Source organism: Talpa occidentalis, unplaced genomic scaffold (genome assembly GCF_014898055.3).
Source record: "Talpa occidentalis isolate TD23 unplaced genomic scaffold, MPIMG_talOcc4v2.1 talOcc4.5, whole genome shotgun sequence".
NCBI lineage: Eukaryota > Metazoa > Chordata > Mammalia > Eulipotyphla > Talpidae > Talpa > Talpa occidentalis.
Window position 1 is genome coordinate 75,660,772 of NW_023604861.1, and position 22,623 is coordinate 75,683,394.

General features: G+C 42.5%; 1 protein-coding gene across 4 annotated transcripts in view; it reads left to right on the forward strand.

Annotated features, from left to right (window-relative positions):
* The window catches only part of LOC119258990 (EH domain-binding protein 1), a 91,516-nt gene that overhangs the window by 18,687 nt on the left and 50,206 nt on the right, over window positions 1-22,623 (forward strand). For 2 of the 4 annotated variants that reach the window (XR_008554304.1, XR_008554305.1), the window contains exons 2-4: window positions 12,486-12,889; window positions 15,760-15,818; window positions 17,190-18,969. Coding sequence is in view for 1 of the 4 variants with exons in the window: in XM_054701613.1 (XP_054557588.1) it covers window positions 13,021-13,052 (32 nt within the window). In the remaining 3 variants the exon portion in view is untranslated. The other 2 variants (XR_008554306.1, XM_054701613.1) reach the window with 2 other exon arrangements.

A 22,623-nucleotide genomic window follows, 5' to 3' on the forward strand; every position in this document is an offset into this window, starting at 1 on the left:
TCTGACACTGAAGCAGAGAACAGGATCTTTCATATAGAATAAGAAATAAGAGATGAGTCAAACATGAGCCAGAAATTAGAGGATGGTGGGGAAAATAACCAGGAGGATCATGAGATCCATGGTCTTAAGCCTGAGTAAAACAATTAAAGCACATAAAAAATGCCAATGAAAACTCATCCTTTTTATCATTTAAATAGAGAAGACATTCCTAGGAATAGACCATTTTGTGAAAGAAAAGTCTTAATTTACTCCCCAAAATGAAGTGTCATTGGGCAAAATAGATCCAGAATCAGAATGCGATAGAGGTACTAGGAATGTATTCATTTGGGGGGAGGGGCAGTTTCTATTTTTATTGTTTAGATATGATTTATAAACAAAAGATATAGTTGGAAAGCTTTTATACAGAGAATGTTTTGAAGAGTATGTAATGACATACAGTATCTTCCTCTAAGAATAGTTATGCAATTTTAATGATTTTTTATTATAAAAACATTAAATGAGCATTTAAAAAAGAAAATTGTATCTTCACACTCTAGCAAGAAATTATTTGTGTTTTCTTTTTGAGTCTTTATTCTCTTATATATGTATTTTTCCATTTTTAAAACTCACAGAACACATAAGAGATAAAAACAAGCTTTTAATTATTTCTCCTCTGAGGACCTCTAAGAAGAGAGCTAAAATCTTTTTTGAGTGAAAGTAAGCTTTTATTTTTTGATATTTTGAAAATTACTTAAAGGAGTCAAAAGGGAAATCACATAGAGTGGGTGTGTGTTTTTTAAAGTCCCATCGCATTCTTTTTTTTTTTTTAAGATTTATTTAATTTATGCATACAAGAACTGGGGTCCAGGCCAGAGGTAGGGGAGGGTGGTGAGAGGATTCACCAGAGACAGAGTGGGGACAGAACAGGCAGATTAGGGGCCTCCCCGGTGGCGCTGCGGTTGAGCGCTGGGTTGCTAAACTGCCCGCAGCCTCTGCAGCGCCGGTTCGATCCCCGGCTGCTCCCCGGCCACTGGAGGAGTGTCCCACATGGCGCGCAGACCTCTCCTGCCGCCCGCTGCTCCCCTCAGCAGTGTACCCTAGTCCTTCTGCCTGTTCTGCTCCCCACTCTGGCTCTGGTGAATTCTCTCACCCTCCCGTGCTTCTGACTGTACCCAGTGCTTGTATAAATAAATAAATAAACAAACAAATAAATAAATCTTAAAAAAAAAAAAAAAAAGAACAGGCAGATTAACTGAAATACACTGCTGAGGGGACCAGCGGACAAGACAGGAGAGTTCTGCTGCGCCATGTGGGTAACCAGGGATTGAACTCATGCAATAGTGGCTGTGGATAGCTTCATAGTGTTGCATCTTAACCCCTTTAGCCACAAGGGAGGCCCCCACATTCTTAATAACTATTTTATTCTTAGATATTGTATGTGAGCTCCAAGGAATGCATTGGTCAGATTATTTTGTCTAATGTAACATATTGTAGATCACTTCTCTCAGACAATGTAATTTCAGTTTTGGCATGTGCTAATTTTCCATTTCTGTAGTTATAATTGTGTTGCTTTACATTCATAATTTAAAAAAATGGATCAATATCTCCTAAGTGATGTAATGAAGTTTAAAAATAATGATAAAATATTAATGCAAATACTACAATCCAAATAAAGAAATAAATATAAATTATAAATGGGACTCCAGTGAAAGTACAGATTATAAATCTGTATGAGCTGTGACAAGCCTATATGTGACTGTACAAGCAACCACAAAGAATAAAGGTGTAAATTGGAAATATGACAATAAATATCTGAAAATTGAATTTAACTAATTTAGTCCCTAGTACATTATCTTTTATAACACTTTTCTCAATTAGCTGTTGTGTCATTGTTAAGCAAAATACAGTCACCTTTTATCAGTTAGGATTTCCTAAAGCAAACACTAAATAATGCTTCCTAATTGATAAGGAATGTGAGCTCCATGAGGACAGAGGTTTTTTGTCTTTTTAGAATGCTGCTTTCCTAATGCTCAGCACAATACCTTGGGCTTAGTAATCTAGATATCTGTTAATAATTTCCCTAGATATTAATTAATAAATGAATGGGGTTTCACTAAAACATCATAAAAGAAAATAAAAATCCTAAAACTATCATTCAGAGTTGTACTCTTTGTGGTAAAACTAAGTATAAGTTACATTGTTGCCTTAAAATTTGCAGAATAAACTGACTATTAATAAGATTTTATTAAGAGAAATTAATAAGTGAAAGAGAGTGAACCATTGACAAAACTGATCAAATAACATTTCTGCTCATTGCAAATATCCATACGTATTTGCAAATCACATAATTGAGGAAGGAGCTATCTAGATTATATAACACTCACGTGGGCAGTGGAGCACATTCACTTTCCTGACCTACATGTATGAATGCTGTTTATCACTGACAACCAACTGCAGGATTTTGATAATTATCATTTGTAAGCTGTGGTGTAAGTTAAAGAAGAGGTATGTACCAAAGTAGCTTTCTGAGTGATTAGTGTGTGAAAGAAGTGGGACACTCAACACTAGGCTGCCTGTTCTTGCTTTGGTTGTTCAAGGAAACAATGAATATTTAAATATGATCAGGTGATGACCTCTAAATATAAATCTTTTCAGTATGGGTTTTTTCCTACACTGAAGTATCCTAGTTATCAGGGGTAAGGTGCTCACACAAGTTTTGAAATGAGAAATGGGATACTGAATTCCAGATAATTATTTCTTAACAAATGTCGTTTAGTATTAAATTCAATAGCTTAAAAAGAGTAAACATCATTTGAGGAATAAAATATCATGGTTTTAATATTAAGATTTTTTTTTTTAGCTAAATGATTTTTTTTATTTATTTTTTTTTTTATTGGTCATGGGAAATGACCAATAAACCTTGGTCAATGAATCCACTGACCATTTTTTTTATGGAACTGAAACTTAACTCTTGCTCAATACTTGAATTTCTTTTTTTGGAGAAAGATCAGTGACACATTATTGGGAATATGTATAAGTAGCAAAACTTGTGACAAAATATGAATATCCAGCAGTTCTCATGAGGTGGTCCTCTTTTCTTACTGGGCTGTGTGTTCTGCTCCTTGTAAGTGACTAATGGGCAATTTGCTGTAAAGACAGATCTGGAGTGATATTGCGCTTCTCTGCTCCCATGTTATTGCCCTTGCCCTGGAATTTTTCTCCACTTTGCCCTCCCCAGCGATTGCCCAAACTGCGCATGAGTTAGTGCTGCCCTCTGAAAGTTGGGTTTATTTTCCAGCTCTATTCATTTACAGAGCTAACTTCTGTAACAGGGTTACTTTCCCTTGGCCCATGCCCAGTGATCTGGTAAGTGGGGTTCTGCATGATTTCAGCTTGCTAATGTTTTTGGCATAGTTTGAGATTGAAGTACTTGGTTTAATACCACATAATAATATTCAATGTCCTCCAAGATTGTGAATTCCTCTTGTTTTTTTTTTTCCCTCTTTCCTTATCTACCATTGTTATTTTATTTTTTTAAAGATTTATTTATTTATGCACACAAGAACTGGGGTACAGGCCAGAGGTGTGGGGGGTGAGAGGATTCACCAGAGACAGAGAGGGGAGCAGAACAGACAAATTGACTGAAATACATTTTCTGGCTGTCCGGAGATTGAACTCATGCTGCAGTGGCTGCAGTTAGCTTCATAGGTTGCATCTTAACCCCTTGTGCCACCAGGGAGGCCCCCATTACTATTTTAAAAGATATTAATTTTATTATCTTCTGCATACTAATATCTTGGAATTTAGAGGAAAACACTGATTGGATGCTATATCTAGTTACCTGAAATTTGTTACAGTTATTGAAAATATAGACGAAAAGAAGTGGGGGTCAGTTTGTTCTTTATAATTCATCAAAGGCTCATTACATTTCATGGGAAATGACCAATAAACCTTGGTCAAGAATCCACTGATTTTTATAGGTGATGTATTTATTTAATTTAGCAAAGAGACTCAGAAATGGCTCCTAACTTTGACTCAAACTTTTCTGCAATAACTCCAGTTATGGCCCATTTAATTGAAATGTGTAAATGATGTTTGATATCTGCATTTACCTTGGCATACATAGCATTTGTGGACTTCAACTTTACCATGAAATTACCCCAGGTAATTTGAAAGATAGATGAGAGACTGGTACACACCAGAAAGGTATTCTAGAGTCAGCTCATCTTTATCTGGTCCAAAATGGTTCATCTGTGCTAATGGATTATGGCCGTCCTTCACTCTGATCGATGCCTGTGCTGTGTTAACATTTTGAATATCCATATTTTGAATATCATCATCACCTATAATACCTCCTGAAGAGGATTCTGAGGTATTTAATCATTCAATATGTTGCTATGATGATCAACAGTAATCAGACCTACTGAATGACCCATTAATGGTATCCATAGACTTTTGGTGTCTGTCTGAATTTTAGGGCTAATAAGTATGCAATTCTGCCTCCTCCTTTCACCAGCCAGGTCCAGGTTACCCTTTCCTAGATGCTATGAGCTGGAAAAAATTGGGTTTTTAGCATGTAACTGAGATCCAGATTAGTGCTATCTCAGGTTAAATGTGCAAAGGTTAATTATCACTAAGTTCAAATATTTGACTGGAATGGAAACAATTTCACAATCGGATACTGTTCTTAGTTGAAAGATGATTGTCTAATTCAGCCTTTCTAAGCTTTCATGTCAACCAAAGAATTTAGTCCTATAGTGATGGGACAGGGAAGCCAACTTTTAAAAGAATAAACATAGATTTCTAGGTATTTTGTGTAGTTATATTTAAAATTAAATAGCAGGAACTGATCTCAATCTTAAAATAATTTAAGTTCAAGAGAGCTACTGGGTTGAACTTGGTCCATTAGTAAGTCATTTTAGGTCAACTTGTACTAGCCATATTTCAACTATTTATTGGAACTAGGTAGAGGTTGTTGAACTGAATAGTGCAGGTCTCTAACTGGATCCATTTCACTCCTCCCGAAAGGGCTAGGCTTTTGAAACTCAAGACTACTATAAAAACCACTCCTTAATATTTCAAAAATATTAGCCTGCCACAGTGAGTTTTTTTAAGGACATAAAAATTGTTGTAAGATTGTCAGGAGTAAGTTTGTTTACTATAGGTTGAAAAGAAATAATTTCATTAGCAGTTAAAAATTGTGGTAATATTGTTGTCTATAGTATAACTGCTATAGTAATTGGAAAGCACAATGCAAAAGCCTGAAGTTTTATTATTGGGAGTAAATCTTATTACAATGACTAGGGCATAGATAAATTCTATTAGTAGTTAAGTCCTGCAATAATACCTCTGACAATTTTTACTGCAAAAACTGTAAAACCCAAAGATAAGAATTTTATCACCAAGAATAATAATTCAAGCCTATGGTTGCATTTCATAGACTGGAATCTCTAACTTTGGGATTTCTGCAAAAGTGACTAGAAAAGCTGCTTCGCTGAAAATAATTTATAACATTTCAAAAGTGTCATGGCATGAGATTCAAAATTTTTGGATGGTATTTTCCATTTAATAGTATTCTATCTTCATTGCAAGCTTGATGATATTTAAAGGCAAAAATTGAATGATTTTTTTTTTAAAGATTTATTTATTTATTTATTTATACAAGCACTAGGTACAGTCAGAAGTGCGGGAGGGTGAGAGAATTTACCAGAGCCAGAGCGGGGAACAGAACAGGCAGACTGATGAAATACACTGCTGAGGGGAGCAGCTTGCGTGGCAGGAAAGGTCTGTGCACCATGTGGGACCCTCCCTGGCGGCCGGGGATCAAATTGGCTCTACAGGGGCCGTGGGCAGCTTTGCAGCCCAGTGCTCAACCACTGTGCCACTAGGGGAGGTCCCCAAAATTGAATGATTTTTAATGTTGAATCTTCTGTTACATAAAACATCTATAAAATTTTGTGGTCAACATTTGGATCAAAAATGAACAGGACAATCAAAGTAATTTGCATCCGCAGGTCTATTATATGCAGATTAAACCTGAGATAGATGGAGATGATAAATCAAGACCTCAGCGTACTGGGGAGTAGAAAGTTGCAAGAAGTCAGAGGACAATTCTTTTTGTAAGGGAGAGGGTCAATAGGAAATACATCTTGGTAGGAAGAGGAATGGGGGATCTTAGGAAAAAGATAAGTTCTAGCATGCTAAAAGACCTCAGCAATTATATGGCATGAAAGGTAATTGTGAAGATTGAGGGTAGGTGAAGTCTTAGCAATTATTATAAAGCTATGAATCTAGAAAAGTTATTGTTGTTCCACTCTTGGTAATCATTGAATTAATGGGAGAGGAATAATGTTAAATACACTATTTCTTTTGAGATTCTTTAGTCCTAGAGGTATTAATGTTTAGTAGCAGCTAAGTATTGACCAAATATTTTTTTCCATAATAAATCATTCAAATTTTATTCTATTTTTTATTGAGGTAACATTGGTTTACAACATTGTATTTTGGAGTATAGACTCTCTCCCTACAGATATTGTTACCACCACACATATCACCACAGCACCCATAGTCCTCACCATAGTCCATTGTACTTCCTCCCCACCTTATTCTCTTGCCTTCCCCTCCTCCTTTGGAAACCTCAATTCTACAGTCAGATTTTTAGGGTTTGTTATTGTTTTGGCTTTATCAGACCCTTTGTTTTGTTTCTCTGTACTCCATATATGAGTGACATGAGCCAGTATTTGTCTTTCCCTGACTTATTTTGCTTAGCATAATCTCTCCAGTTCCATTCATGTTATTGTAAATGGCAAGTTTATATTTTTTAATAGTTGAGTATTATAGATTCACTCCACTGTTTTTGGGCAATTAGGTTGTTTCCGTAGCTCAGCTATTGTAAATAGTACTGTGATAAACATAGGAGTACATATTTTAAATTAGTGTTTTTGTATTCTTTGGGTAGATACATAGAAGTGGAATTGCTGGGTCATATGGCATTTCTAATTTTAATATCTTGAGAAACTCCCTTACTGTTTTCCATAAGGGATAGATCAGTTTACAATTCTACCAACAGTGTATGATGGTTCGTTTTCCTCCACATCCTCACCAACATTTGTTATTTCTAGTCTTTTTGATATGTGCCATTCTTCCAGGTGTGAGATGGTGTTTCATATGGGTTTTGATTTGCATTTCTATGATAATAAGTAATAATGGGCATTTATTCATGTGCTTGTTGACCATCTGTATGTCTTCTTTGGAGATGTGCCTATTTAGCTTTTCTGCCCATTTTTTTTTAAAGATTTATTTATTTATTTATACAAGCACTGGGTACAGTCAGAAGCGCTGGAGGGTGATAGAATTCACCAGAGCCAGAGCGGAGAGCAGAACAGGCAGACTAACGAAGTACACTGCTGAGGGGAGCAGCGGGCGGCAGGAGAGGTCTGCGCGCCATGTGGGACCCTCGCTGCCGGCGGGAGATCAAACTGGCACTGCAGAGGCAGCGGGCAGCTTTGCAACCCAGCGCTCAACCGCTGCGCCACCAGGGAGGTCCTGCCCATTTTTTGATTGGGTTGTTTTCTTATTGTTGAGTTGTATGAGTTCTTGGTAGATCTTGGCTATCAACCCCTTGTTGGCGGTATGATATTTTCTACCATCAGTAAGTGTCTTTTTGTTTAAGTGACAGTTTCTCTGGGTAGAAGTTTTTTAGTTTGATGTAGTACTATATTCTATTTATCTATATTCTATTTTGTTTATCTATATTCTATTATCTATATTATCTATATTCTATTCTATATTCTATTTTGTTTTCCTTGCTGTTGTTGACAAATCCACAAAGATATCTCTGAAGCTTATGTCATGGAATGTTTTGCTTATCTTCTAGGTATTTTATGATTTCAGGTCTTGTATCCAAGTGTTTTATCCATTTTGAGTTAATTTTTGTGTATGGTATGAGATAGTGGTCTAGTTTCATTCTTTTGTATGTGGCTGTCCAATTAGTCTTGATGGCCTTTTATTTTTTTTTTTCATGTTTCTGTTTGCTCCCCAAACACAATGGTGTGCCTTATCATTTATTGACTATTTATTGTGTGCATGGTACTTTACATTCATATCTTCCATCTTCTTAATATCCCAGAATGTTGGCAAGATTATTCTTTTGACAGAATGGGAAGATGGAACTCAGGTTAAGTAATTTGTATTACGTTCTTGCATACATCCTGAGCATCTTTTTCTGAAAACTCTTGGAAACAGGGACTTTATCTTTTATGTACTTTTAATAGTATTTAATATGATCAATACTCAGTTGGTATTCAATAATTATCAGTTAAAAGGATAAAAAGATCTTAAAATAGTCTATATTGAAGGCTTGATAATCTGACATTAAGACGATTTTTAAGGGGAAATGTTGTGAGGGAAGCAGCTGCTCTCTGGACTTCCAGGAGCCAGTCTATGAACTTGAGGTCAGCAGCAAAACAGTGTCAAGGTTTGCTTTTAATTCCTTTATTTCTAATCTTGATTTCTTCTTAGCTACCTTTGGTGCTAGAATGAAAAAGGAGAGTATACATTTATTTAAAACTGATTGCTTTTAGTAAGTAATTTCTTTCCAATAAAGTCTTTTTCTCTCTCTCGCTCGCTCTCTCTCTCTTTTTTTTTTTTTTTTTTTTTTTTGCAGGGAGGGAAAGCAGGATGACCACATGAGAAAGTTGTTGAAGGACTTCTGAAGAACAACCATGTGGGTAGTTCCTGAAGGGCAACTTAGATTAAAAATTTGACCATTTCTATAAATTAGTCAGTAGCTCCCCTCCCCCCATACACTTAAAGTCTGTTCATGATGCAAGATCTATCACTGTATGAGATCATAATGGCTGTCGGTTATAGTGACTCAGTAAGCCATTCAGAAAGGACACTGGAAAACTCTAAGATGTACTCTAAATAGCAATCATATAATTATGAAGGTTACCTTATGTTGCGACAGGAATTTTGTTGCCACTTTGTGGCAGGAACTTCATGAGGGACACAGCGGTGGTGGGGCAAGTTTGCAAGGCAGGACTCTGCTACTTGAGCAGAAGTTCTAGTGCCATTTACTGAAAGCATACAGGCTAGTAAAAGCTGATCATTTGACAGTGGTATGAGTAATAAAGTCCGGAGGGTGGGATAGGAATGGGGGACAAAGTTTTATGAGGGGCAGGGAAGAGGACATTGTGACTAAAGTCAGAAGACATTTGCGTCAGCAAAGTATTTGATGTTATCACAGGCAGAGTTATCCCGAGACCACCATGGAGATACTCACGTAATCAGGTCAACAGCGGCCTAGCCATCCTTGGGCCTGCCTCATGATACGAACTATGCTTTGTAGGTAGTCAAGGAATGCTCTGCTGTGATTTGTAGATAGAAAATAGGTCACAGTTGCCCATGAGTGGCCAGCTAGTAGCCAGCTAATAAGAACCCACAATCTTAGTATTTTAGAATGAAGGCTATAGCCAAAAAGTCATGTCTATGACCTTTTCTATAAAATGCACATTGTGTTCTCATATTAGTACATTTTCTTTATTATTGAAAAGGGAATTAGCATAAGGCTTTCAAGTCTTATGTCTGTTTTCCCATTTTCTTTTTTTAAAGATTTATTTATTTATACAAGAATCCGGGTACAGGCCAGATGTGTGGGAGGGTGAGAGGATTCACCAGAGACAGAGCGGGGAACAGGCAGACGACTGAAGTACACTGCTGAGGGGAGCATCGGGTGAGACAGGAGAGGTCCGCCGCGCCATGTGGGTTCCTCCGTGGCTGGCGGGGATCTAACCGGCACTGCAGAGGCTGCGGACAGCTTCTCAGTGCTGCGCTCAACCGCCGGCACCACCAGGGAGGCCCTGTTTTCCCATTTTCTTGATTCAATATCTGTCTTTCTCTTCCATCCCCTGCTAGGTTACAGATGTGCTTAATTCTCACCCATCACTGCCCTCCTGTAGTATCCCTCAGCCTCTCAAAAATTCCTTCTCTAGCAGCTTTCAAGTGCTCCATCCTTAATAAGATGAAAAATGACCCTTGTTTTCAGGACCCATGTTGTGTATTTATTTCCTTTCGTGTGTTAGTTTCCCTCTATTTTTTTCAAACCATTTTGCTGATTGCTTGTAGGGTGCTCCTGTTTTTCAGATGATTCCTCTTCAGTCTCTTTCTTACTTTACTCTTACTACTTCGGTATTGGGATTCCCTCCAAATTGCATTAGTTGCCCTCTTTCTGCACCAGAGGTCTGTTGAACCGCCTAAAATTCAAAGCAAAATTTTGTCTTGTGATGGGACATTTTTCTTCTTTAGGCAAGCGCCCGTAGCTTCCATTATATGCTCAAAAGGCTTGGCCTGTTAGCAAGGTTAAGCGGCCCAGCCCTCATTCCTTCCCTTAGGTTACTCATCCTCTCCTTTGCCTATAGCCACATTTTCATATGCCAGCCACTCCTCAACCCATCTGCAGTTCCTACCGGTGGAGAATGAGACAACGATAAAGAGAAAATCACACTCATAGAAATAGAAGAAACTGTACCGTAAATATTTTTAAAATTTATTTATATATATTTTACATCTTTGCTCATTTTTAAACAATGTTTGCTCCCCCCTCCCCCCCAGGTGTAGTCCCCATAGAATTTCCTCCACCAATTCACCCGTGTTCCGTAAATATTTTACGTCTAGGCCAGCTTACTGAATCCCGCTGAGGACTAGCGGGCTGACTGCTAGGTTGGAGAGCAAGGCAGGATCATTTCTTCCCAGTGTGTCGGGCGGGGCGGTGGGGGTCAGGAGGGGGGAAACCTGGGGGAATAGGGTGGAAACAGGCTGTGTGCGCCAACACCCTCGCTGCTAGGGGCGGAGGCCTGGGCACCTGGTGCCCAGGGTGTGACCAGCGGGAGCGCAGGAGGGAACACCCCAGCAGCCGCACAGCCCACGGTCGCAGCGAAGCCAGCTTCTGGCCCTGCTCTCCACGACTGGAGCCAGAAGCCCCGCCCGGCGCCGGGCAGCGTCGCTGACGGACACCCACCTTCTGTAACCAGGGGCCAGTTCACTATAAACACTCCTCGCTTTTCCCGCCTATCGCTTCTCCCTCCGGGCCAATCAGAAGGGTGGGCGGGACCGTCCTTCGAGGGTTCCACATTTTTTTCAAAAGAAGGCTAGTCCCGGTGCCGCGTTCCGACTGGGGGAAAAACACCGCGGGCCTCGGGGGTGGGGCCCCGGTGACGGGCACCCGGACGGGCCAGTGACGCGCCCCGCCTCCCCGCGGCCCGGCGCCGACGTGGGCGGGACGTGCGCGGGCCCCGGCCAATGGCGGCGGGGCGGGCGGAGGCGGCGCCGCCGCGGGCAGGGTTCGTGTGAGCGGCGCGGCGGGGGAGGTAATGACGGTGGCGGCCGCGCAGGCCGGCGGGGGAGGGGGAGCTGGGCGCTGAGCGCGGCGCTGGCCGGGTCTGGTCGGGTGGGGGACGGTCACGGGGCGACTCCACCCGGGCGGGGGCGGGCGTGAGGCCGCCGTCCGCCCGAGGGGCTGCAGACCCGGCCCCCGCGGGCGTCGCGGCTGGCCCGGCCGTTCCATGTGGCTCCGGCGGGGATGGAGGACTCGGTGGCGGCGGCGGCGACTGCTGCTGCGGCGGCGACGGAGGAGCGGCGCTGAGGAGGGAACCGGGCCAGACCCAGCCCGACAGCGGGATTAGAGGTGTGAGGAGGGGCGGAGCGGACGCGCCGGGGCCGGGGCTCGGGGACCAGCCTGGGGGCTGGCGGCGTCGCCCGGGTGACAGCGGCCGCGGGAGCCACCCCCGCCGCCTCCGGGGGACCCGGCTGGGCTCGCGGCGGGAGGCTGGAGGCCGGCGACCGCTCCCTGAGGAGGGGACGGGAGGGGAGGGGAGCCCCCCACCCCGCGCGTGCACTTGCCCGCTCGGCCACCGCTGCGCGTCGGGCGGGAGTTGCCTTTCCCCCGGGCTGGCAGCCTCGGTGAAGGGGGCCCGAGGGGCCTGGCGCCGGGGTGCCGCCCGCCCGCCCTCCGCCGCGGGACGCGCTCCGCCGCCCCGTCCCAGCCCTCCACCGCGGGCCGAACGACAGCGTTCCTCCCGGCTTCCTGACTTGTTCCGAGCACATAGTCTGGGACTGGAGACTATTAATTATCGGCTGAAAAACACCAAAGTTTATTTAAAATCCTCCGCCCCTCCCTCTGACTGGCAATGGACATTAAACAGCATCCCTAGACTTTCCCGCTCTGCTCGCCCTTCTGCGATGCTTAGGACGGGAGCAGGGCCCGGCTCGCACCTCTTGGTGGTGGTTGCTGCTGGTTACCTGCTGTGTTGCGCCACGTTTTCGGTGTGAATTTTAATTTCTTCTTAGTGTCGTGCATCCCTGATGTTACTGGCTCTTGAGGTTGCTGTTTTGTTTCATTGTTTGAAAAACATGCAGGGTACTGGGGTTGTCTTTTGCGGTGTTATCTAATAGGGGTGGTTAGTCACTTCTGCTTCTCTCACATTTTTTCTCTTTGTTTTTCTTTTCAGCCCTTCAGAATACACACCATATAGCTCCCGAGTTGGAATGGTGATGTCTCCATGAGGGAACCTCCTCTCACTCATCGTGTCATGCGTATCATACTGTTCTTCACTGGGCCATTCATCTAAAATGGGATTTACCCTGTGAATCAGGGAGAAGACTTGTGGACCCCAAACAGCATTTCAAGTTGTAGTTGCGTTTTTTAAAGTATAGACATAGATGCAAAACTCCTTTGCTTTGGACCCTCTGCTTTGTTAAGGCTGCTGTGTTGCAAACCCAGAATTGCTCCAGTGTACTGACTGGTCATCATGGCTTCAGTTTGGAAGAGACTGCAGCGTGTAGGAAAACATGCATCTAAGTTCCAGTTTGTGGCTTCCTACCAAGAACTGATGGTGGAGTGTACCAAGAAATGGTAAGACATGCCTGGGGGGTAGAGTTTGCTGTGCTGTGGCCTAAGCTTACAGTGGCCTAAACTCTGCTTCTTCTGAGGACGGATTTACCTTTCTCTCGTGCACAAGTGTGCAGAAACTGGGCGAGGTGCAGATGACGCTAACAAGTACTGTGGTGTGCTGCAGGTACTGACCCTGTGGGTTTTAATTACAGAACTTCAGTGCCGCTCAGAGACCTGTAAGAGCATACTAAGTTCAGTAAAGTTGGTCTCTAGGATGTTCATCTTTGGTGTTAGAATAAGTTTGTGGTTTTTTAAATCAGTTTAAGGGAATAATGGCTATTGAAATAAATATAAGCATATATGTATGTGTTTAATGTAACAGTCATGTGTGAGTGTTAATATAGAAATCTATGTACTTGTGGGGTGGTGGTAGTTTTATTTTGTTCTTGAGTTTTCATTTTTCTTAGCTTAGGATAAAGAATTTTTTATTATTTGAATACTGGAATGCCAGTCCACACAATGTTAGAAATTCTTTTGTTATATGCTTAGTCAGGCAACTGTGTTTTATTTTAATTGCCTAATGGGATACATTTCTTGGCGGACTTAAGGAAGCAATTAGTAGTGCTGGTCTTTGATTTCCTTCTTTTCCACTTGAGCAAAGTAAATTTAGGACTTTCTTTTCACTGTTCTGAATGATAAGAGGAATTCTTATTTAGTGAGAGAAAAAAAGTTAATCTTAAGCAAATGGTCTTTTGGGTTTTGATTTATTGCAGCGATTAAGCAGTACTGCTGCAAAAATAAGTCCATTTCATTGTCCACAAGGACTATAATCTCATGTTGTATTAACCTCTCTCTTTAACATCCTCTTTAGTAGATGGGAGAAAAAAATAGCTTGCTCTAGCACTCTTATAGCATATTTTAATGTGAAAAAAACTAGTTGGAATACTTATTTGGAAATAATTTCTGAATACTTTTCATTTGAACTTGTTAGGAATGTTATTTTTATGGGCAGTTCAAGAAACGCTGCACTGTGGCTCTAGAGTTGAATATGACATAATTCTCTACCCTCAAGGAGCTCACAGTCCAGGGTGATTACAGTAATGAATTCACTGTGATAGGTGCCATAATATAAATGTGTATGAAGCAAGGGTTTTAATTTCATTTAACAGTTGGCTATCCTAGGGGACAGGTTATTTAACTTCTCAGTGATTTCGTTTCCATATCTACAAGGCAATAATGGTACTCCTTCATAAGAAGGATTATTGTGAAGATTAAATGTATTGATACATGCTGGGAACAGTGTCGGGCACATAGTAAATGCACAATTAGTGCCATTATTACTTACAAATCGGCAGAGAAGAAAATAATCAACTCTCTAAGGGTAGAGAATGGTATCTTAGGATGGCTTCCTGGGATCTGAGCTAGGTGTCAAAAGAGTCATAGTAGTCATCTGGGAAGCCAAGGGGAAGGAAGTGAAGGACACATGTCATACTGAAGCAATAGTCCATGTAAAAGCATGGCAGCGTTAAGTACCATGGGGTCTGCTGGAAATTGAAGCATTATGTGTAGTTTGATATTGAAGGGACTCAAAGGGCACGATGGGAGAGAGTACAACAGGATATGATGTTTGAGAGGCAGCAGGATTCAAACATGGAAAGTTGTGTGTCTTTTTTACTTGGACTTTATTCTGTGGGTGATGGGGACATGGTGAAAGGTTTTAAATGGAAGAGACATTCAGTTTGCATTTGGATAACTGGAGTAAGAATCATGGCGGAGAAGGTGCTTGGAGGTAGAAGTTAGTTAGGGTAGTTGTGCAATAGACAAGGTAAGGGAAAAAACTTGGCCTGAGGCAGTCACTGGCAAGGGAATGGAGAGAAAAGACTGGAGGTATGCTTAGTACACAAAATAGATAGGACTTGCTGGTCATTTCAGTTGAGGGTCTGGAAAGGATAGGAATGATGGAGATGGAAAGATCTACGTTGACATGCAAGTTTTTAGTGTGGAAGACCGGGCCTATTGCTTAGGGTCCTGGTGATAAATTCAGATTAGGCCCAATTTTTCCTTATGTCCTATAGGGTTTTTCTTTTTTCTTGTTCCTCATTTTGATCCTTGTATGAAATCTTTAATTATTAGATGTGTGTGTGTGCTGAATTAGAACCTAATTGAAGAAAGACTAAAGAGTAAACATGGGTACATAGTCAGAACTTTTTTTTATCAGTACTTTTGCATTTTAGATACTTGGGTATGGAAGAATAAGAGGAGGGAAGAAAATTTAGGGATGCCAATTGAATAAAGGGAAAAGTTATCAATCATAGCATTTAAGTTTAATTGCAAGTGTACAGAGAAAAAAATGTATCTGGTGAAAATTAAAGAATAAAGAATAAACTATAAAAACAAACAACATTCCATTGGGATCCTCTGGAAGTAACTTGTGCATATAGTTGTCATTGCCTTTTAGAGCTTTGTTACTCCGTGTTTTCAGAGAAGAACATTTGCAACACCTGGGAACCTATTAGAACTGTGGACTCTCAGACCCTGCCCTAAACCTACTGAATCACAATCTGTATTTTAATCTGATGCACGGTATATATATTAACATTTAAGTAGCAGTATTTTAAAATACTATTTTCAGTGGTACCAAGTGCCCACTCATAACTGTAGGATAAAATATATTCAAAATGCAATGGCTTCCATATGAATTTGAAATTCAAGCAAATAAAAATGGGATTCAGGAAAGGCATAGAATGTTGTTGGAAGAGGTTAATGGGAATCAGGATATGTTTTTCAAGACAGAATGTGTAATATCTGTGATTAAGAAGAAAAACATTTTTCATATTTTTTTTGTTATGTCTGCAGGGTATGAACCTGAGCAATCTTTTTTTTTTTTTTAGATGTAGTCTATGAGCAAATTCAAAGTCCTTTACCCTTGATCAAAGGAAGGATGCTACAGGTTAGAGGATTTGTGACTTCTGTTTTCTTAAACTTCTCTTTGTTGACTTTTTTTTTTTTTTTTAGTATTTTGCCTTTGCCCTGGCTGATGCTGCTTGGGTTTCATTAGTTCAGCAGAACCCTCTTCTAACTCTTGCATGATGTAGTGGTTCTAGAACTTCAGTCAGGAACAAAACCTACACTGACTTTTAGTCATCTGAGAGGAATCTATAATATGAGATCCTATTCTTCCTAATCCCTTGATTGCCATGTAAAGGGGCTCTAGAAAATTTGGAAATGATAGAGGTTTATATCTGTTAACATTTAATTGTTAACCTTGTGTAAATGATATGTTGGTGAGAGGTAAGACTAGCCATTAGAGATGAGTTTGAGAGAGAGGGGCTGTGCTGTCCTTTCTCTCTTACTGTCTATTCTGTTCTTATAACCTGCAGACCTTTAGATGTCTTAAGTATTCACTATATGAGCTCTCAATGGCTATTTAGGTACTAAAGGCAACTACTTGAAAGTTGGAAGGTTTGCAGAATTAAATTCTGGTAGGAGCTCCCAGGTATATAAGAATCATGTACGAGCCTGTGTTATGTTTTCCATATATATGTCTGTATCATCTATATCAACATATTTTATCTGTGTTTATATTTCCTCTATTTAATTCTACTTATGGCACTCAAAGTATTCAGATGCTCTAGACTTTCTCCAAAGAGGACAACTAAAATTCTAGAGGTGCAAAAAGGTGTATGTGTGTATATCCCTGAAAGTAACTACTTTCTTGCATTGTTCCACACGTTTTTGCAAACCTTGTGATCTCAGGATTTGAAAAGTAAGAAGGGGAGCTCTTCCCAGTGCTTTAGTTTGTGATTCTGGCCTGTTAAAATATAAATTCCTTAATTTGATGTTCCAGGCTTTCTGTAGCTGATCCCAATTTCATTTTCAATGGTCTGTTAGAATGGTAGATGCACCTTAAGTATTTTTTTTAACATTTTTATTTTATTAGATATTTTTACATTGTCGTTCATTTTTGTACAGTGTTTGATTTCGCCTCTCAGGTTTTGTCCCCATAAAATTACCACCAAAAAGACCCGGTGAACCATCATCATAGATTCTTGTGCTCTTCCCTCCTGTTTTGATCCCTTTCCCTCCCCGTCCCCTGATGAATGTCTCCAATTTATAGTTTGACATTTTAAGTATTAACTTGAGTTTATGGGGCAAATTATGTTAAGTATTAATTCAGATCCACTTCTTTGGATGATTCAAGGAAGTATTTCTCTATTGTCCATTTAATGGAGTGAAGTAGAGGTATATGAGTTTTAAAGAATTTGCTTTTGAAATACATTTTAAAAAAGAAAAAACTAATTAGAAACTTGATGTGTTTTAGGAGTTTCTGGATGCCTGTGTGTTTGGAACACAGTAAATGGGGGAAAATGGTAAGAGGATAGGTCTGAGAGGTAGGTGGGTATTAGATGATATATGGTTTTGAGGTCATGTTAAGGGCCTTTAGATTTTTTTTTTAAGATTTACCTATTTATACAAGAGCTGGGGTACAGGCCAGAGGCGCGGGAGGGTGAGAAGATTCACCAGAAACAGAGCGGGTAGCAGAACAGGCAGACAGACCGAAAGCATTGCTGAGAGGAGCAGCGGGTGAGACAGGAGAGGTCTACTTTGCCATGTGGGTATCCCCCTGGCCAGCTGGAAATCGAACCCACACTGCAGAGGCTGAGGACAGCTCCACAGTTCTGCGCCACGGGGGAAGGGGTTTTTAGATTTTAAGTATGGTGGGAAACCAGTAGAGAGATTTGAGCCCGGAAGTAATATAACATGATTCACATTTTAGAAAGATTCTTTTGTATACTTTGTGGAATATGAGCTGTTGTAGATAAAAACAGAAGCAGGTATATCAGTTAGGAGGCTTTGTGGTAGTCCGAGCAGCAAAATGGTAGTGGTGGAGGTGGTGACAAATGGTCAGATGTATGTGAGTAACACACATGCTGCCTTCACACTTTATGGAGGTATAATTCAATGAAATGCATTAATACAATGAAATGCATTCATTTTACACATACAGTTCAGTAAGTTTGACATTGTATTTATTAATGTAACTGGAACTTTTTTGAAGGTGTGGTTGATGGTACTTAATGATGAATTATAGTAGGATGTAAAGTGAGAGATATAGCAATAAAGACTATATAGGCTTTTGGCCCGAGTAACCAGGTGAATATAATATTAATTACAGAGATGGGGAACACACTTGAGGAGGAAAATGTTTAGTGAGAAGGAGAAATCGAGAATTGTGCTTTCCCTAAAGTTTAGAACATCCAGATGGAGATCTTAATTAAGCAGTTAATTATGAATTTTGAGTTCAGGGGAGAGAAAAGACTGGAGTCTTGTAGTATATAGATAGTATTTAAAGTTGTGGGGCCAAAGATTTTCTATGGTGTTCATATAGATTAAGAGGACTGAAGAATGAGCCTTAGGACAGTTCAACACATAGAGGGAGAGAAGAAAAAGAAAGGCAAGCAAAGGTGACTACTGAAAGCAAGCAGTAGTAGGTAGGAGGAAAATTAGGAGAGTGTGCTTTCTAAGAAATCAAATGCAAAATACATCAGGAAGGAAGTATGCAGCTATGTCAAATAGTGAGCTGTTGAGCAAGATTGGATTTGGCAAAGTATAAATTACTAAGGAATGATTTCAGTGGAGAGGAGTAAAAGTGTGATTAAACTGGTGTAAAGCAACCAACCCATTCCGGGCAGGTTTATGAACGGTTCTAGCAGCCACATGCTCTTCGCCGTGGTTTGTGGTCGCCGTTCTCCTCCGTACACTCCACTCCTCCACCCTTAACACCGCACTCCCACCACCCCGCACTCTGCTGCACCACCCTTATAAATCAGTCTCTCAGCTCACCCCACCTACGCATGCCCACACCCTACTCCAGGTGCCCGCCATCAGGCATGCACTCAGGACCGCAGGGTTCCGTCATCCATCCTAATGGCGGGAGGGCAGAAGAACCTGATACCTCTTACCTTACCCTACAGTCCACCCCCTCAGGGTTTTCTGCCATACAGTCCACATATATGTACAATTTTCTTAGCAAACATAAACAATGCAGCCATGGCCCACAAAAGCAAATGAAATACATCACAAAATGACTAAACTCAATTTTCCTAGGGGCAGAAAGACAGAGAAGTTACCGGTACCAGCAATGGGAGATCCCTCCCATCGGGCAATATACATGCTAATTTGGCATCTGAGGACAATATTGTCGCTGGCATCAGTGGCCTTCCAGGTCGTGAGTACCACACTCGCTTTGCCAGTGAAGAGGCATCAGTGGGTTCTACATGCAGCAGGAGTGGAGAGCTCATAATGGGCCACAGTTATTACAAATGTCCCCTTGAGGATTGCCCGCTGATCTGCCACCCCAGGGTGGGTAACACGCACCCATGGCGGCCACTGCGCAGTTACCCATGGTATTATCTGTAAATCGGCCTCCAGGCCATGACCCCAAGGGGCTCTCAGAGCCACCCACCGCATGTGGGGAGCCTTCACTGTCCAGGGCCATTCCCAGTCCACAGTCTGCCCTGGGTCCACTCCAGTTGGGGCTGGCAATAGGATGTTGCTCTGCTGTCCAAGTCCTGGTTTTAATAAGACGTCTGAAGTCTTTATTTGTAATTGGATGGGAGTAGCGGCATGATGCAGCAATGCCTCCACTGGAGCCAGGCCGCCTTTCCTGCTCCTCTCATTCAATGTCTGCATCACCTCCCATAGACGTCGGCTCCACCCGGCCAGCATCTGAGAGGGGCCAGTGGCTCTTAGTCCTTGCTTCAGTAGGCCATTATACCTCTCTATAATCCCTGCAGCTTTGGGATTATAGGGAGTGTGAAACTTCCATTCAACACCCATGTTCTTGGCCCACTGCTGCACCCGGGTTCCTGTAAAATGAGTCTCTTGATCGCTCTCCACTACCAGCAGATGTCCATATGCAGCACATAGACGCGCCAGTGCTGCCAAAACTGCCTTTTGGTCTGCATGTGGAGCAGGATAAGCTTCCAATAACCTGGTAGCAGTGTCTACACAGGTGACTGCATATTGTTGTCCATCGGAGCGAGGTAGTGGTCCAATGATGTCAATCTGCCAGCGTGTCAGGGGTACCTGCCCCCGCAACACCTGGCCTGTAGATGCAAAAGGTCTCGGGGGGTAAGTCCTGGAACATACTACACATGTTTCACATACAGTCTGAATTTCTTTTAAAGTTACAGGTAGACCCCAGGCGCGCACAGTGGCCCACATTGTCTTCTGCCCTGCGTGGAGCAAGCGTCTGTGTAGCCACTGCACAACATCCCGCCCTGGAGCAGTTTCAAGCCATCAAACCCGGGCTAGGTTGCCTCATCGTTGCCTGGTGAGGCTAATGGGGCATGTCCTGTGACGTGATAAACAGTCACCTGCTTCTGATGCCCCAGATCCCATAGATCTTTCCATAGGGCCTGGCCCCACAATGGCCGATGCATAACTGTCCAGTCATTTAGATTCCATGTGGAAATCCACAGTGTCAGACCCCTATACACAGCCCAACTGTCAGTATAGATTACTGGAGGGGAAGGCTCATGGGCCACCACCATCCATACTGCTCACAGTTCAACCCATTGGCTGCTCTGTCCTGTCCCAGTTTCAAACCAAATAGTGTCTGTTTCTGGGTGGACAGCCACCGCTGTCCAAGAGGCTGGCTGGCCCCGGCTGGAGCCGTCCGTATACCAGGCCTCTGCTGGAATCGGTGCTCGACCCTCCTTGTAGGGACTAGCTTCAGGTTCGGCTTCTATACAGGCTTCTGAAGTTGGTTCCATACTAACATATGTCACAGGACCAAGAACCTCCTGCAACTCCGCCCTTAAGGGGCTAGTTGACAGGGTGCAGCGCTGTTCTAAGTATGCCCCCCACATCACCAAAGTGGGTTTTTGAGCAGTACCACTATGGGGCTTTGTTGTCCAGTCCCGTACCCATCCAGCTATTGGGTAAGTGGTTCTCACTGAGGCAGGGGCTGTGGCAGTTATACTTTCTGTGGCTAGTAAGGCTGCATATACTGCAGCTAACTGTTTCTCAATTAACGAATACCTAACCTCAGCCCCCTTCCAGAGTTGGGACCAGAACCCAATAGGCTGTCGTAGCCTCTCTGATTTCTGCCAGAGTCCCCACCCAAACCCTTTCTGAGTAACATGCACATCGAGCTCACAGGGTCGGGCTGGGTCAAAAACCTGCAAGGGGCCTGAGCAGTCTTTATAGTTTGTTTGGCCATGGCAAGTGCTGTGTCTGCCTCAGCTGACCAATCCCACTTGGCTCCCTTACGTATTAACATATAGAAGGGTCGTAGGAGCTGGGCCATGTGAGGTATAAATGCCCTCCAGTAACCCAGCAGACCCAGAAAGGCTTGCAGCTGCCTTCAGGGATAACCTTTGTCTTACCTGACCAAACAACTCCCAGGAACTTAACTGACAGTCCAGGCCCCTGCAGTTTGCTTTCGTTGATTGCCCAGGTGCATGTTTTCAGGTGTGTTAATAAGAAAGGTACTGCCTTTTCCAGATCTGTAAGAGTCACTTGTCAATAAAATGTCATCAATATAATGGTATAAACGCACTGAAGATGGCTTTTCCCACCGGGCCAAATTTGCTGCCACCAGCCCATGACACAGAGTAGGGCTGTGCAGGTATCCCTGTGGCAGCACAGTAAATGTCCACTGCCAGCCTTCCCAGGTGAAGGTGAACTGGTCTTGACTTCCTGGGGCTATATCTATGGGAAAAAAAGCGTTTGCCAGATCGGCCAGAAAAGGATACATTCCCAGCTCGTGTCTCAGACGATCCATCAAATCTGCCACTGAAGGCACTGCAGCATGCAAGGGGGGAACTACCTTATTCAACTCACGGTAATCTACTGTCATTTGCCAAGAACCATCGGGCTTCTTCACCAGCCATACCGGCGAATTGTAGGGGCTGTGGGCAGTACGCACAATGCCCACTTTCTCCAGCTCTGATATTGTGCCTGTAATTTCTTTGTAGCCTTTGATATTGCTTGGTATTAGTCACTCGCCTAGGGACTGGCAGTTGTAGGGGCGGATGCTTAGCATGTCCTCTCACCACTGCCTTTACCACACGCACTCTAAGGCGAAACTCTCCGACTGTGGTTTCTAGCCATAAGCCACGTAGTACATCCACCCCCAGGATGTACTCCAGGATGGGCGATACATACACTTTATACTCTTTCGGGGGTAATCGCCCAATTCCCTGAGATAGTCTTACTGCTGTCACCTTGACACTCTGGCCTCCATAGCCATCAATATAACAAGTAGACCCATGAAATCTTTCTGGATTTCCATAGAGCAGAGTACATTCTGCTCCTGTGTGTACTAGAGCTAAAACCCTTTGTACGTTAGTCGGGGACCAGTGGATGGCAAGCTCCACATGTGGCCTCCGGTCTCTGCCCGTCCCCTGTGGACGGGTTCCTTGGCCTTCACCCTATTCAAAAGATATCAGGCCATCACCCGAGGACGGGGTTGGCAGCAAGTGGTCTTCCATGCGCAGGGCGTGCGCCTGAGGCCTGGAGCTTCCAGGATCCCCCTGAGCAGCAGTCCTTCTCATGGGTGTGAACCTCTGGTCTTCTCGCAGCTGCTGCCATAATTCCAATAAATATGCATTGGGCTGCGTGTGTATTTTAGTGCCATCTACACCTGCTCTTATTAAATCCATCCACATTTGGTTACAGGTGACTTTCATAGGTTCTGTGATGCCAAGAGACTTCCTTGCCCTCCTTGGCATTCCTTTTGACCTTTC